Below are 14,720 nucleotides of genomic sequence, written 5' to 3'. Positions count from 1 at the left end.
CTGAAGTTTTTATTCTTCCTGTACCGCTTTGTTATAAATGTTTTTATTTTTTATTTTGAGATTTTTTTTAACGTTGAATTGTAGATTTCTAGAAGATTTTGGAATTATATATATAAATAAATTAATTTCGTTACTGTCTATTGTATCTTCGGAATTTTTTGAATCTCAATTTGGTTCCTAGATTAATGAGGTCTTTTATTATGTTTATGAACCTGCATCTGTTTATTTCTATTTTAGAATAAGATTTTCAGAATTTTAATTTAATTAATAATAGTGATTAAGTGGATTGTAGAGATTTAACCTTGATGAAATATTTCTAGCATATTTTTATATTAAAGATTAAGATTTATTAAGATATATCTCAAATATAATTATCATTTTTCTGAATTTTTAATTAAATTAATTAATTAAAAAATGTCATGTGAACATGTGCCATATAAACATGAGTTAATGTTTTGTGGGCATGTGTTATTAGTAAGCTATGATATTGGTATATAGTAGCCTAACAATGCCTCTTTACAAGTTAAGAAATTTAAGTGTGGTGAATCTCCATAGTAAAGAATCTTGTTACATATTTTTTAAATGTATATAAGTTTAATTCATATATTAATTATTCTTATGATGATGATGATGATGATGATGGTTAACGTCCGCTGAGACCAAATAATGGTCTATCGGACCTAAAGAAACAAATTATCTATTTTGATTTAAGATTTTATTCCTATGCTCAAAAAGCTTGGAGAGAAGCCTCCCGAGCTCACTATAATTTTGACATTGTAAAAGGCTAGGAAGGTCAGTATTGTAACAAAGATTGTGAAACTAAGATCTAATGTGGTTATACGCGGGGCACTCTAAGAGGAAGTGTTTTTCATCCTCGATGTTCCTATTCTCACATATATGGCAGATCCATTCCGTCCATGGCGTTTTAGGAACTGCCCAACGACCTGTTTCACTATGGAGCTCATGAGAATTCGTTCTAATCTTTGCTATATTAATTTTCTTCTTTGAGCTAGTTAAAATAGAGAGATACTTTTGATCTTCTAGGGTGGGGTTGATGACCTTCTTATAATAACTTAATTTTCTTTTAGCCGCTAAGTCTTTCTCACACCACATTTTTTCTTTGAACTTAGAAGTAACAATATCTTTAATGTTACTTATGTTTTGCAATGCATCATTTTCGTTGATCTCCCAATAGTTTAACCAGGCCCTTGTGTCTTTATGCCACCCTCGATTGAGCCTTAGGTGGTTTTGGCTAGAATTTAAAGCTAGCTTAGGAAGTCTATGATCGTCTATGTTACTGATTTTGTGCTTGTACAACAGAAACCTAAGCATAGCTAGGCTCTCAATAGGGGAAAGACCTGCTTCTATAAGGAGAATAGGATAAGGTATATTACTTTTAATTTTCAATTTATAAGTTATAAAACGCTTCTGGATTTGCTCAATCTTTCTCCATGATTCTCTGGAGATGCTGCAACCCCAAACCTCACAGCCATATAAGATAACAGGAGTGACTAAAGTTTCAAAGAGGAACTTCTTTTTATCCCACATTACAAGGTTTGCTATTTTACAATTATTTTCAAGACCAAAGTAAGCTTTCCACCCCCCATTAATCCTTTTCTCAATGCTATGGCTCCAGTTGAGCTTGTGATGAATATCAATTCCTAGGTACTTGTAAGAATACACTTCCTCCAAGTTATTATTATCATACATAAAATTGGCGTAAGTGTCCTTCTTGGATTTGATAATCATAACTTTTGTTTTGTCAGTGTTAACAGTCATACCCATGGTAGAGCAGAAATCCTTAAGAAGCCTGAGTTGCTTATTAAGATCAGATGGGCACCTTGCCAAAAGAACAATATCGTCAACATAAAGAAGAAGGATGACGACTATCCCAGCTAAGATCGTGCCATCACATCCTGCTTCCTCTAAATAGTCTTCGAGCTTATCGATGTAAATGCCAAATAGGGTAGGGGAGAGGGGGCAACCTTGTTTAACTCCGATGTTACACTTAATATCTTTCGACCACCCTTCATTACTCTTTAGCTTGGCAATTACATTCTCGTATAACCTTATAGCAGCAGCTCTCAACTTGAGATGAACCTTTAGCTCTTCTAATCTATTCCAAAGGTTGTATCTAGGAACCGTATCGAAAGCCTTTCTAAAGTCCACAAAGCAACAAAATAAATTGGATTTATCATTACGACATTCCTCCGCAATGATCCTAAGCGTAACAAGGTGGTCTGTTGTTGAGTGATGCCTTCTGAAACCTGCTTGGCCTTTAGCCCGCTTACCTTCACTTTCAAGCCATATGCTTAACTTCTTTTCCAAAATACTACCATATAACTTGGCTAAGAGAGGGCTGATCATTAAAATTAATAATAATGATAATTTAAAATAAAGTTATATGAAGTTGATTTATATGATTTTTTATTGTTAATTTATATGATTTATATGTAATTTTTTTATTCTTAATTGCATTTATTAACCATTTAATTTATATTATTATACTATTCTTAATGTTAGACATAGTCTAATTAATAGATTTTAGTGAGAATCTCACAATACAATTTCTAGCAACATTGTGATTTTATGTTGTTTGAAATATACTTGTAAATGTATAAAATGGATTTAGCATCCTGAAAAACTTTGAGGAACTAGATGTTTGCAAATTAAATGATTTAAACATATGATTTTTAAAAATTTATACAACAAAAAGCGATTTTTTCTATTAATTAGACTACATGATAAAGTTAAGTTAATATATTTTGGGATGTTAAGTTTATATTTTAACATCAAGTAAAGAGCTATTATGATTTTAGTGATAAAAATATTATATAATTAAGTTAGGAAAATTGATAAAGTAATATTTGATATTATTAAGTGCCTAGTGCATTTAAAGAAATTCTTTTAAACATTTTTGGGGTCATTTTATAAATTTAGTTACCCTGATTATTTGTTGCCTTAGTTTAACAATTAATTTCATGCCAATGTTGAATATAGCAATTTTGTTCTTTGTATTCTTAGCATTGTAAAAATAATTTTGATTAAAAAAATTAGGATATATAAAAAAATTGTCTTATTTTATTTTTACTATTATAATAATATTAAGGGTCATAAATTTAATGTTTTATTTCGACAAAAAATTCACGAGGATATATAATTGTGATAATTTTTTAATAATATTATTAATTTTATTATATAGAATTGTAAATATATTAAGTTAATTACTGAATATTTGATAGATGGTAATGTAATTTTATAGTGAATTGCATTCGCATTTGAATGTGATTAGAATAGAGTATTTTTATTTACAATGTTAGAAAAAGGTGATGTAGAATGAGACCAATTAACTTTCTGAAGTTTGGTAAAGTAAAAACCTTCTAATATTGTGGGAAAACTAAGATACCTGTGATTGTGTTAGATGAACTATAACAACTATTATCTATGAGAAAATGTTAAAAAAAATAGTATTAAGCATGCACAAAAACCTTTATAAATGGTTATATAGGATGGTATAAAATGCCATGCTAACCAATTTTCACATCAATGTTTAATTTAAGTATATTTGATTTGGTTGATAATTTTGTCGTTTTGGTTTGAATGTTAATTATGAGGTGACAATAGTAGTTTCTAGGAATGAGAGTAGAGTTATAGGTAAATCACAATAGGGTTATTAGGGTCGTGATTGTGTTAGATGAACTATAACAACTATTATCTATGAGAAAATGTCAAAAAAAAATAGTGTTAAGCATGCACAAAAACCTTTATAAATGGTTATATATGATGGTATAAAATGCCATGATAACCAATGTTCACATCAATGTTCAATTTAATTATATTTGATTTGGTTGATAATTTTCTCATTTTGGTTTAAATGTTAATTGTGACTTGGTGACAATAGTAGTTCCTAGGAAGGAGAGTAGGGTTATAGGTAAATCACAATAGGGTTATTAGGGTGGTTAAGTTAGAGAAAAAGTAGTTTGGAAAATGGATGGTTAGGGTTAATATTAGTTTTTTCAGGAAAAAAAATAACAACTTTCATTAAATAAAAGTCATTACATAAGTCAAAATAACTTGAAACCCAGAACAAAACCAAATAGACTGAAAAGACACCACCCCAGGAACGAGGGCCCAAACTATAACAAAATGTGAACCAAAACATGACTCCACTGAAAGCATGTAACACAACCCATGTGGATACCAAAAGAAGGAAAAAAACACTATCATAACGGCCAAAGACCAGCAAAATGAAAGACATACCTCAGAAGCGAAAGATGAGAGGCAAAAAAACCAAAACCAATCATTGGTTAGGTAAGACACTAGATGAATGGACCATGTTGTTGATGAGGAAGCTGAGATGAAAAAATCTTGGCACTGAGCAAATATTGTGCCTTGAAAGACAGTCAACCACGAAATCTTGTTCCTGATAGACATGGAAAAGGATATATGCACGAAAGAATCCTTTAAATTCAGAGCCTACTTAAACTAGTGGAATAAAGGAACAGTCAAGGAGGAACAACCATTAACCTAGTCTATGACGGATTTGGAGTCACTGACAATAATAATATCCTCAATGGCACGCTAATATGCGAACCTTAGGACACCCCAATGGGAAAGAACTGCTATCCTGCAATTGTGACCAGAGCCTCCCGACCAAAAGAAGCAATAAGCTTTGTGTTGATCAATTACAATAAAGGCCCCACACCCACATACACCCTGAGAGGATGCACCGTCAAAAAATCTGACAAGGGAGATTACTAAAGTAGTTGGTAATGTTAATATTAATATTAGTTAAGTTAATAATAATATTAATGTTAATATTAATGTTAATATTAATGTTAATATTAATATTAAAATTAATATTGACATTAACATTAACATTAATTAATGTTAATATTTATATTAATATCAATACTAGTTTTGGTGTTAGTCTTAATATTAATATTAAGACGCTTGGTTATGAGTTTTGAACTCGAAAAATGATTAACATTAATGTTAATCTTAATATTAAAATTAACATTAAAATTGCTAATAATCTATTAATATATTAATATTCTCTTTTATATTGTATTGCTCTTTCAATTTCATTAAAAATAATATTATTAATATTTATATAATGCTAACACAACATTGATATTATTAAAAAAAATTGTAAATATAATACTATAATTATTGTTATGAATAGATTTTAATATCACAATTCAAACTTTTATAATTTGTTTTTTAAATAAATGGTTTTTTTTATTAATTTTTATTTTTTTAAAGACAAGGTTAAATTAATTAATATTCTCAAATACGTATTTTTCTTAAAAAAAAATGGTAAAAACTAAAAAAACCTTATTATATTATGGAAAAACTTAAATGTACATGATTATGCTAAATGCACTATTGTGAAAAAATAAAAACAAAATAATGTTAAGCATGCAAAAAAAGACTTTTAAAACAATTATATATAATAAGTATAAAATGCCATGCAAACCACATTAGTGTTCAACTTAAATATATTTGAATCGGTTGACATTTTATCATTTCAGTTTGAATGTTAATTGTGACGTGTTAGTCTTTACTCTAACAACAATGGCTGGTGGGCACGTTAGGGTTATTAGGTAAATTGCAATAGGGTTATAAGGGTATTAGAATCGTTGTGTCTGAAAAGAGCAGTGTGGAAGAAAGATGATTAGGGTTAGTATTAGGTTTCTAACGTATTTTTAAATGTTAATATTAATTTCAAAGGTTAATATTAATTTTAATTTTAATGTTAAAGTTAAAGCTAAAGCCAAAGCACATGATGCCAACTCTTCACACAATAGGGCACACATAATTTTAATTTTAGGTGTTGTGGGGGGGCCTTGGCTCTCGTATTCATGGCATGCGCGGTCGCAACTGGGAAGAGACTGAAGTCCGCCACAACTATGGGGCATTGCTTGTTATTGAAAGCTCCCGGATGTGTTTTGTTTTTTGACAAAAATTATGGTACTATTTTTTATGATTTTTTTTTTTTTTTTTTTGAGCAAAAAAATTATGGTATTATTTTTTTTATGATATTGTTACGTATTTTAAAGTGTGAAATAGATTCATGGTGAGGCATTTAAATGTATAGATTTAATAGCATAGCTTAAAATTACAAATTTTCAAAATATTTTGTTGTGAAATATAATTAAAGAAAAAATTAAAAGATTAAAATCACAATCTTAATATATCATTGTTTTTGTTTTATAAAATTTTATATTATTGAAATTTGGATTTTTAAAATTTCATTTGTATTGAAATTTTGTACCAGGTTATGTTAATATAGTATAATAATGGGTGTTAATGGTTATTTAAATTAGTATTTCTCTATTGAAAGTTGCTCTATGTATGGATGAATATTCTATCTAATGATTAATAAGGATCTGGAATAGTGATTTAGATATTACTGGTAGGTAGTTTGTGTAAAAAGTTTAACTCTCTGCATTTTAATAAATCATTAATATTTGAGAAATATCTATTATTAAAAATATATATAATATATAAATTTTTTTATTTTTAATTATATATATATATATATATATATATATAGAATATTTATTTATTATGATAAAGGTTATATAAGTTTTTATAATATAAAATAAATTTTAATTTTAAGTTATATAATAGGTTTATGTTATATTTGAAGAATGATAGTTAATTTTAGTTAGCTTTTCTTTCTAATTCTGTATCTTTTCAATCACCAATTTGGTTACTTAGATTTAAATTTAATATAAAAATTAAAATGTTTAAAAATAGTTGATTTTTTTTTAATGTTTTATCGGTGGTAGTAGAATTTTAACATTCACTAAATAAATTAATTATTTAGTGTTGATCTATTTTTCAATAAGAGAAATGTGAGATGATGAATTTTCCCATGTGGTTTGTTTTATGAGACATACCGCAGAGAGAGCAACACCAAGACGTCCAACTAGAGAACTCCGCTCAGGTGTCCAACTAGATAAGCTCGCGTACTTTGAATGGCCACTACGGTTCTTCTAGGTGTTAGTTTTTCACTTAGCGGGGTTTTCGTTGCTCTCACTGTCATCCTATGAGTGAAGCGCACCTATCATCCCGCCATCATGAGGTATGTTACACATCTAGCTTCCTGCATGATGCTCCACCTGCTTGTTCTTGGTGTGGCATTTTTGCATGTTGGCTGCTCCTAAGCTTTCTGTCAAAATATTCTATACTTTCCTTTTTGGTTTTGGTTTCCCTCCTCCTTCGCGCACTCCTGCGCGAGGATCCCTGAGTTCGCCTTCCCCGTCTTGGCGATTCTCATTATGATCCTGGGAATGTTTACAGTCTTTCGTTCAGGTTTTCTTTTCAGAACTCCTAGCTTCTCAACGTCTTTCTATTATGGTTCTATCCTTTAGATTTCTGTCATAAGGAAGATTTCTTGGTTCATAGTATGATCTTTTCGTTATCTATTTCAGCCTATGGTATTGGGTGTCTTGCGTCTGTCATCCTTTCGGGAGTTGGTTGGTGGCTAAAGGTTGGGAGGCGACTTACATGATCTTTCGGTGCTCTGCTCTCCGTGGTTGCTGAGATAAGAGGTTAGTACTATCGGTGTTTTACTCTGATTCAGATGATAAAGAGCTATTTTTCTCCTTTATAGCTATGAGATAGAATTGAACAGGGTAATGGATTTCATATTCATGTTAAAATATATTTCATCTTCATAGATTATGAATTCTATTTTATCTTGAGTTTTTTGCATCCAGGGTTAGAACTTTATTATTATGTTGTTTGATAGATAAGATTGTAATGCCTTTGAATGTTGGTCTCTATTATGTCTGGCTCCTTTCTCTGGTCACTTTTCTTAAGTCGGATTTGGGCTCCCTTCCTGAACATAAAAAATTATGTAGTTCTATCAAAGCCATGTTCAGATTTTAGTATCAAAATTGGCCCATGGTGGCAAGTGTAGCCACTGTTATTGTTGCTGCATCCTTTTCCCGGGCTCATCATAGTTTTCTTTTGCGTTGTCTTTCATCTTTTTCGATAACTCCATGGTCTGTTCCCTCTCGGAATTATCGACTGTTATCGTTTATTGGCTTTCAGTATTCTTCAAATGACGTAAGTGAGTACAATATTTATCACTTACTTAAATGGAAGCCGCCAATATGGTTATCTACATTAACTTCTTTCTGTCCTATTGTCTTTTCCATTTATTATGGATGTTAGTGACGGAGTTATCCTTGTAGCTCCTTCTTTTGTTTTGGTCAAGGCATATCACGTGCCTTCGAAGTCCTTAGATCCCTTAATTTAGTCATTGTCGGTCTAACAGCTCTGACCTCCGTCAAATACCACTGGTCATATTTTGAATTTTCTATCCTCTCTCGATTTATTCTAGTAGGTTCTTCTCTGCTGGAATGGACGCGTTTTCTGACGCGTCTATCGCGTCAGCCATGGTACAGGCAACCATGGAAGCTGAACAAAGATTTGGTGGGACATCCTCAGAGGTAAATTGGAAAACTTTGCTGACCGATAATCTCATTCCTCAAGCATACATCCCAAACTTGGGCCGAAAAGATGACGGATCTCGCTACCAGTCTTGTAGTGGGAATCAATGTCCTGTGAAAACATCCTCTCCCCCCTCGGCCATGAATTTGGATAGTTCCTTCCTCTTGGACAGGATAGTTAGTCTTCAGAAGCATGCACTGGTTGGTCGCTGGCACTTCCCATCTATGGAGGATGACCAAATTAGGACTTGGATTGGAAATAAATGGAATGCTCTCTTGGGGTATATTCCCACTATTGTCATATTAATGAACAATTGGTACAGTTTTCACCTCCTTAAAGAACAGGATCTTGAGGTAATCTTCTCTCTTCCCTGGGTACATGATAAAAGCTTTCTTGCCCTGCACAAATGGTACATTGGTTTCAATCCTTTGCGATCTACTCCTCAAAATAACTATATTTGGGTGAAGCTTCTGGGCCTCCCAATTGAACTGTGGTCCAAGGAATCCTTGGTTGTGATAGGTAATGCCATTTGGAAGTATATCTATGTTGACCCCAAATGTCTGGGGGCAAAAGATAAATGAGTTGTGTGGATTTTAATTGAAAAAGATTACAAGGGGGGCTTTCCTGAATACATTGATTTATAATGGGACAGTCTAGCCATACAACAGAGTTTGGATTACTGGGGTGTTCCTTTTAGATGCTCGGTATGCCATAAAACTGGTCACTTGAAGGTGTCCTGTCCTCGTCGTCCAATTAGTACGCAAAAGGGGAAGGAACATATCAGAATATCCTCAGTTTCTAGGACTGAGTTGGGTGGTATTGATCATAGTTGGGAATATGATTTGGGAAAAATTTCTGATCTGGGGCATGATCGTCACTCGCTCTCTTGGGACATTTCTCTGGAGAAATCATCAAGCAAATCTATCAAAAAGTCACAGTCTTTAGGTAATATCCGGCAAGATCATCACCCCTCTGCGGAGAACAATTGCAGCTCTCTTTCCAAATCTAAGTCCCCGCACTCCTTATATCTCTCTCCTTCCGAAAGGAGGATGCTCTTTTATGTTAATCCTATTCCCCCCCGAACCTTGTTTGGATCAAGCCATTCCCTCTCCTCTTCCTGTGCCTCATCCTTCACAGGAGTTTCCATCCACTTCTCATGTGACATATATATCACATTTTCCACACTCTCTTGGATATCGCTCCTGTGCGCCCATAAGGAAGGATTCCCCTCTCCCTTTACTGCCTTCTTCCTCTACACCAAAAACGATGGCAGATATTAAAGGCAAGGCACCTGCTTCGGCTGTCACCCCTCATAACTCTCCTGGTTCCTCCCCTAAAAATTTATTTGAAGATGATCTAGACATTCTGTTGAAACGTGATTCCCTCAACCTTCGCCCGCTATCTATATCTAAACCTCATAAATCTACATCTCCATCCATCAGTCCTAACTCAGCTGCTAATATAACAGTTAGAAGGAAACAGAACAGGGGAAGCAGACACTTTCGAGGCAGGAATGGTAGGTCGGATATGCACATCCGGGACCTCTCTCCGGTTGACATCCCGATTGTCGATCTCGCTGGTAATGGGCCGCTTAGAGCAAGCAAGCCTAGGGAATTGTCCAAATGATTAATATAATTTCAATGAACATTAGGGGTCTTAGAGCGGGCCCAAAATTTTTAGCTCTTAAGAACCTTTTCAGATCTTCAAACTCAAAGATCATTCTTATTCAAGAAACTATGCATGGTTGCCAGGATTTCATTTCATATTTTAGGCGCATGTTTCCCACCTGGCATATAGCTGCAATGGATGATTTTGGTCTCTCTGGTGATCTGGTGGTTTTATGGGATCAGGTTTGGATCTCTGCTATGGCTTTTAGTTGTTTTGCAGGTATTCTTCTCCTGGCATATATCAGAGGTTCTACTGGACCTTTTCACATCTTAAATATTTATGCCCCGTACAGAGACTGCCTTACATTCTGGGACCATTTCCTCTCTTCTGCGTTTCTGGACATTAACTTTCTGATCATTGGGGGGGATTTTAATTGTACTTTGAGCAATGATGAGATCTGGGGTAGGGGCAGGAAAAATGACCAGGTGGGTTTTTTTATCAGAGAAGCCATTCTACTTCATACTTTCGTTGATGTTCTTCCCACCAGAGGGGGGCCTACATGGGAAAATGGGAGATCAAATGAAGCATATCTTGCTAAGAGATTGGATCGGTTCCTCATACACGGCAGCTTGGTTGATCAATTGCAGAATCCCTCTGTCATGATCATTCCCAGTTTCATTTCGGACCACCGTCCCATCTCTATCAAATGGAATCTAGTGGGCCATAGGTGGAGTTATCTGTTCAAATTTAATAGGGTCTGGTTGGAGGACAAGCAGTTCAACAAGCTCATTAAGGAGTATTGGCTATCACATTCCCCTAATGATTGCCCTTGGCAGTCCAAATCTTTCTTGGATTGCTTATCGGGCCTCAGATCGTGTGTTAAACGTTGGCAGCGGGGTATGGTGATCTCTAATAGAAAGGATCTAAAGAAGATAAATGAACAATTAGAAGAATTATCTGCTTGTCTTACTTCAAATAATGTTTACAAGAGATCATGTCCTGACGATGAACCACACTGGTTGGTTCGAAACGCGTCGACAAATGGTTTCTCATGTGATTTTCGCCGAAAAATCTCTCGTAAACTTGATATGGATCACAAAAGCCTCAACTCTACAATTCAAATAATGTTTCATTGGATACGAGGGCTCACATTAGGGACCTCGAAAGGAAAAAACAGAACCTACTGGCTATTGAAGAGGCTTCATGGAGACTAAAGAGCAGAGCCACATGGCTTAAAGAGGGGGATAAGAACACTAAATTCTTTCACCGTTTCGCAAATAATAGGCGAGAATTAAATTCCATATGGGAGATTAAAGATGAAATGGGTTCCACGGTGGTATCTCAGGCAGACCTATCCAAGGAGGCTGTCAAATATTTTCAGAAGGCATACAACAGGAATGGGGGCAGTGATATTGATGATATCTTATGGGGCATAGAACCTTATCCCATTATGTTTGATGAGGAGCAGAATGAACATCCTTTTTCCAAGGTAACAGAGGAGGAACTTTTGTCAATCATGAAATCATTTCAAAAAGACAAGAGCCCGGGACCTGATGGATGGACTATTGACTTTTTCATCCATTTTTTTGATATTCTGAAATATGATCTTCTGAATATGGTAGAGGAGTCAAGGATTATGGGCATTATTACCCATACTATATCCTCTACATATATTGCATTAATTCCTAAAAAGAAGCCCTCCCTCACCTTCATGGACTTGAGGCCCATCTCTCTCTGTAATACCCTTTACAAGATTATCTCCAAACTTATTGCAGAAAGGATACGGGATATGCTATCCATCCATATTACTTTAGAACAACATGGTTTCTTTAAGGATAGGAACATTTTAGAGGCCGTGGCTATAACTCAGGAATGCCTTCATTCCATGCATATTAGGAAGTCGGAGGCTTCTTTTTTAAAAATTGATCTCAGGAAAGCTTATGATTGCATAGACTGGGGGTTCCGTAGATGTCTTCTCACAAAAATTGGTCTAAATAACAACTGCTCCAATTAGATTATGGCATGCGTAATTGATGTGAACTACGTTGTTCTCGTAAATGGTATCCCCTCCTCTTTCTTCCCTGCTGGTAGAGGTTTGCGGCAGGGTTGTTCTCTATCCCCTCTCCTTTTCATTTTAGTCATGGATTCTCTCAGTCTCCACATTAAGAGAGTCATTAGGGATAAGGTTTGCAATCCTTTGGTTATTAGTAGAGATATTTCCTTTTCTCACAATCTTTTTGTCGACGACATTCTGCTATCGGCAATGCTGTGTCATGCCTCGTCAGACTGTCTTCATGCTTTATTAGGGAAGTTTCAGAAAGCCACGGGGCTCTATATAAACAGGGACAAATCATCTTTTTATATGAAGGATATTAATTCAAAGATTGCTGCATATCTGATCAACCTCTTCAATATCAAGGCTAAACCCCTTCATGAGGGCTTGGAATATCTAGGCTTCCATCTTAAACCGGTTGGATACACTTCACCAAATTGGTCATGGATTCATGAAAGATTTATCAAATGGATAGCGGGCTGGGAATTTAAAAGTCTGTCATTGGCGGGAAGATTTATATTAACACAAACTGTTCTGGTAGAGTTAATGGTCTACTGGGCACATCTATTCTACATTCCTGTAAAAATATCCAAAATCTGAATAGGAGTACTACTATTTTCATTTGGGGAGAAAATAGGGATCATAGAAGATTCCATCTGACAAAGCTTTCAAACTTGTCTCGTCCTAAAATTCTGGGGGACTGGGGTATTTTGGACTTAAATTTATTTCGTATTGCTCTCCTTTGCAAATCATTATGGAAGGTTGTATTCGGGAACAACATCTGGAGCAAAGTTATCAAGGCTAAATATTTGGATAACAGAGATATTATCTTCTGGTTTAGACAGGGGTCTTTTGGTCCTCCCCAAGGATCTGCCATATGGAGAAGTTTCCACAAAATTGAGCATTTTTTTCTAAAAAACTTGGCATGGAACTTGGCCTTGATCCCTTAGCCGGCGATGTAATGGATTTGACTATTTCCCAACAGTTGTTTTACTCCTTACACCGAAAAGGGATTTTTTACTGGGATCAGGTCATTGAGAAATGGTTGGGTTTAATTCCTACATGGAAGTCGACCGAGATGTTGGGTCTCTATGATGATCTAACTTCACAATGGGATAAGGTCATTTCGTATATGAAAAGCAGGGGTATTTTCAGATCATCGGAGGAGGATCATCTTATATGGAATGGGTTCAAGGGGCGGTCATCAATTAATGTAAAAGGTATTTATAACAAGCTTCAGATAGACAAATCAATCCCCCCTGAAAACATTTTCCCCATATTTTTTTGGAAATTGAATTTCCCTATCAAGATTATTTTATTCGCCTGGTTGGTTTTCAACAGCAAGAATCTTATGTGGAATAATTTACAAAAAAGAAATTGGTATGGGCCAGCAATCTGTTCTATTCGCAAAGCAAATGAAGAAAACGATTATCACATTTTCCTAGTCTGTCCCTATGCTATGAAGATATGGAAGTCTCTTGCTGAACACTTTGGTTTAATTAGGATTTATTTCCCATCTATAAAGGATGCTTTTCAATGGTGGAGTACGATGAGAACATAATGGAGACCTATTCTGCTGATTTCCATTTGGGCTATTTGGAAATGGAGGAATAGGGCTCTGTTTCAAGACAGCAAGGAAAGTTATACATTTGTACTTGATTCCATCTTATCTCACCTTTCCATCAACAGTCTCCCTAATACTCATCTCAATCACAGGAAGCATGTTGGGAATTCGATAGAACCTACTATTTTTCCACGTGCTTATTTTGACGGGGCGGCAATGAATGGAAACTGCGCTTGTGGGGTTCTTATTATTCCGTGCGAGGACCAGCGTATTGAAATCTCTTGGCACAGTGGGAAAGGATCGAACAACAAAGCGGAGGCTATGGTCTTGGCAGGACTCTTGAGCTTAAGTAACTTTTTAAACATCCAAGGACTAAATATTTTTGGTGACTCCAAGGTGATAATAGATCATGTATAATCTGTTCATGTCATCAAAAATATCAATCTTTTGTGGTGGTTGGACAGAATAGCATCAATCTGGAATACACGTAAGGATTTTACAATTCAACACATAGAAAGGACTTTCAACAAAGAGGCAGATGCTCTCTCTAAAGAGGGACTTTCCTCTCCAAATGAAATATGAAAGGTGTCCATAACAGTTGGAGATATTCGGCACAATATACAAGACTTCTATCTACCTTGTACATAACATATTATTTTTTTCTCCTCATATTTGGTATGTAGCATGAATCCTGTTCTTTTCCTTCTTTTATATTTATCAGTCATTCCCATCATAGTTGCTTTTTATAGAAGATCTTTATATATTTTTTATATAATCTAGAGAAGGAATCTGTTTTTTGGTGATCTGATGTGGATATCTATCAACCTACTGGCTTGCATGCCAAAATCTGGGTATATTTATAGATCTTATATTTCATAATTCCTCACAACATGAGCCTACTGGCTATCACTAGTTATCTGGCAGATGTTGTATATATCAAAATTATCTATGAATATAATACAGTTTTTTTTCCTTACTAAAAATAAATGTGATAATGACAATATCTAAATCCATTAACTATTTAAT

The 14,720-nt window shown here is 34.5% G+C and overlaps 1 protein-coding gene across 1 annotated transcript; it reads left to right on the top strand.

Moving 5' to 3' along the window:
• Nucleotides 1–10,271: 10,271 nt before the first annotated feature.
• Nucleotides 10,272–13,744, top strand: LOC149171884 (uncharacterized). The gene is made up of 3 exons (XM_089426118.1): nt 10,272–11,095; nt 11,362–11,566; nt 13,634–13,744. Exons 1-3 carry the CDS (start codon nt 10,272–10,274, stop codon nt 13,742–13,744), a joined length of 1,140 nt encoding a protein of 379 aa, XP_089282244.1.
• The last annotated feature ends 976 nt before the right edge of the window (nt 13,745–14,720 follow it).

The sequence above is a fragment of the Pinus tabuliformis genome, chromosome 4_2, assembly GCF_031772625.1.
Source record: "Pinus tabuliformis cultivar Carrire ecotype Pingquan chromosome 4_2, CPIR1, whole genome shotgun sequence".
NCBI lineage: Eukaryota > Viridiplantae > Streptophyta > Pinopsida > Pinales > Pinaceae > Pinus > Pinus tabuliformis.
Note: the sequence above shows the minus strand (reverse complement) of the source record. Positions and strands in the feature narration are given on the sequence as shown.

Coding starts and splice junctions, on each gene's coding strand:
- LOC149171884 (XM_089426118.1), top strand. CDS start 10,272: ATGGATGATTTTGGTCTCTCTGGTGATCTGGTGGTTTTATGGGATCAG. Junction 11,096..11,361: donor CCTGACGATGAACCACACTG/GTTGGTTCGAAA, acceptor CGCAAATAATAG/GCGAGAATTAAATTCCATAT. Junction 11,567..13,633: donor ATGAACATCCTTTTTCCAAG/GTAACAGAGGAG, acceptor TGGTTTAATTAG/GATTTATTTCCCATCTATAA.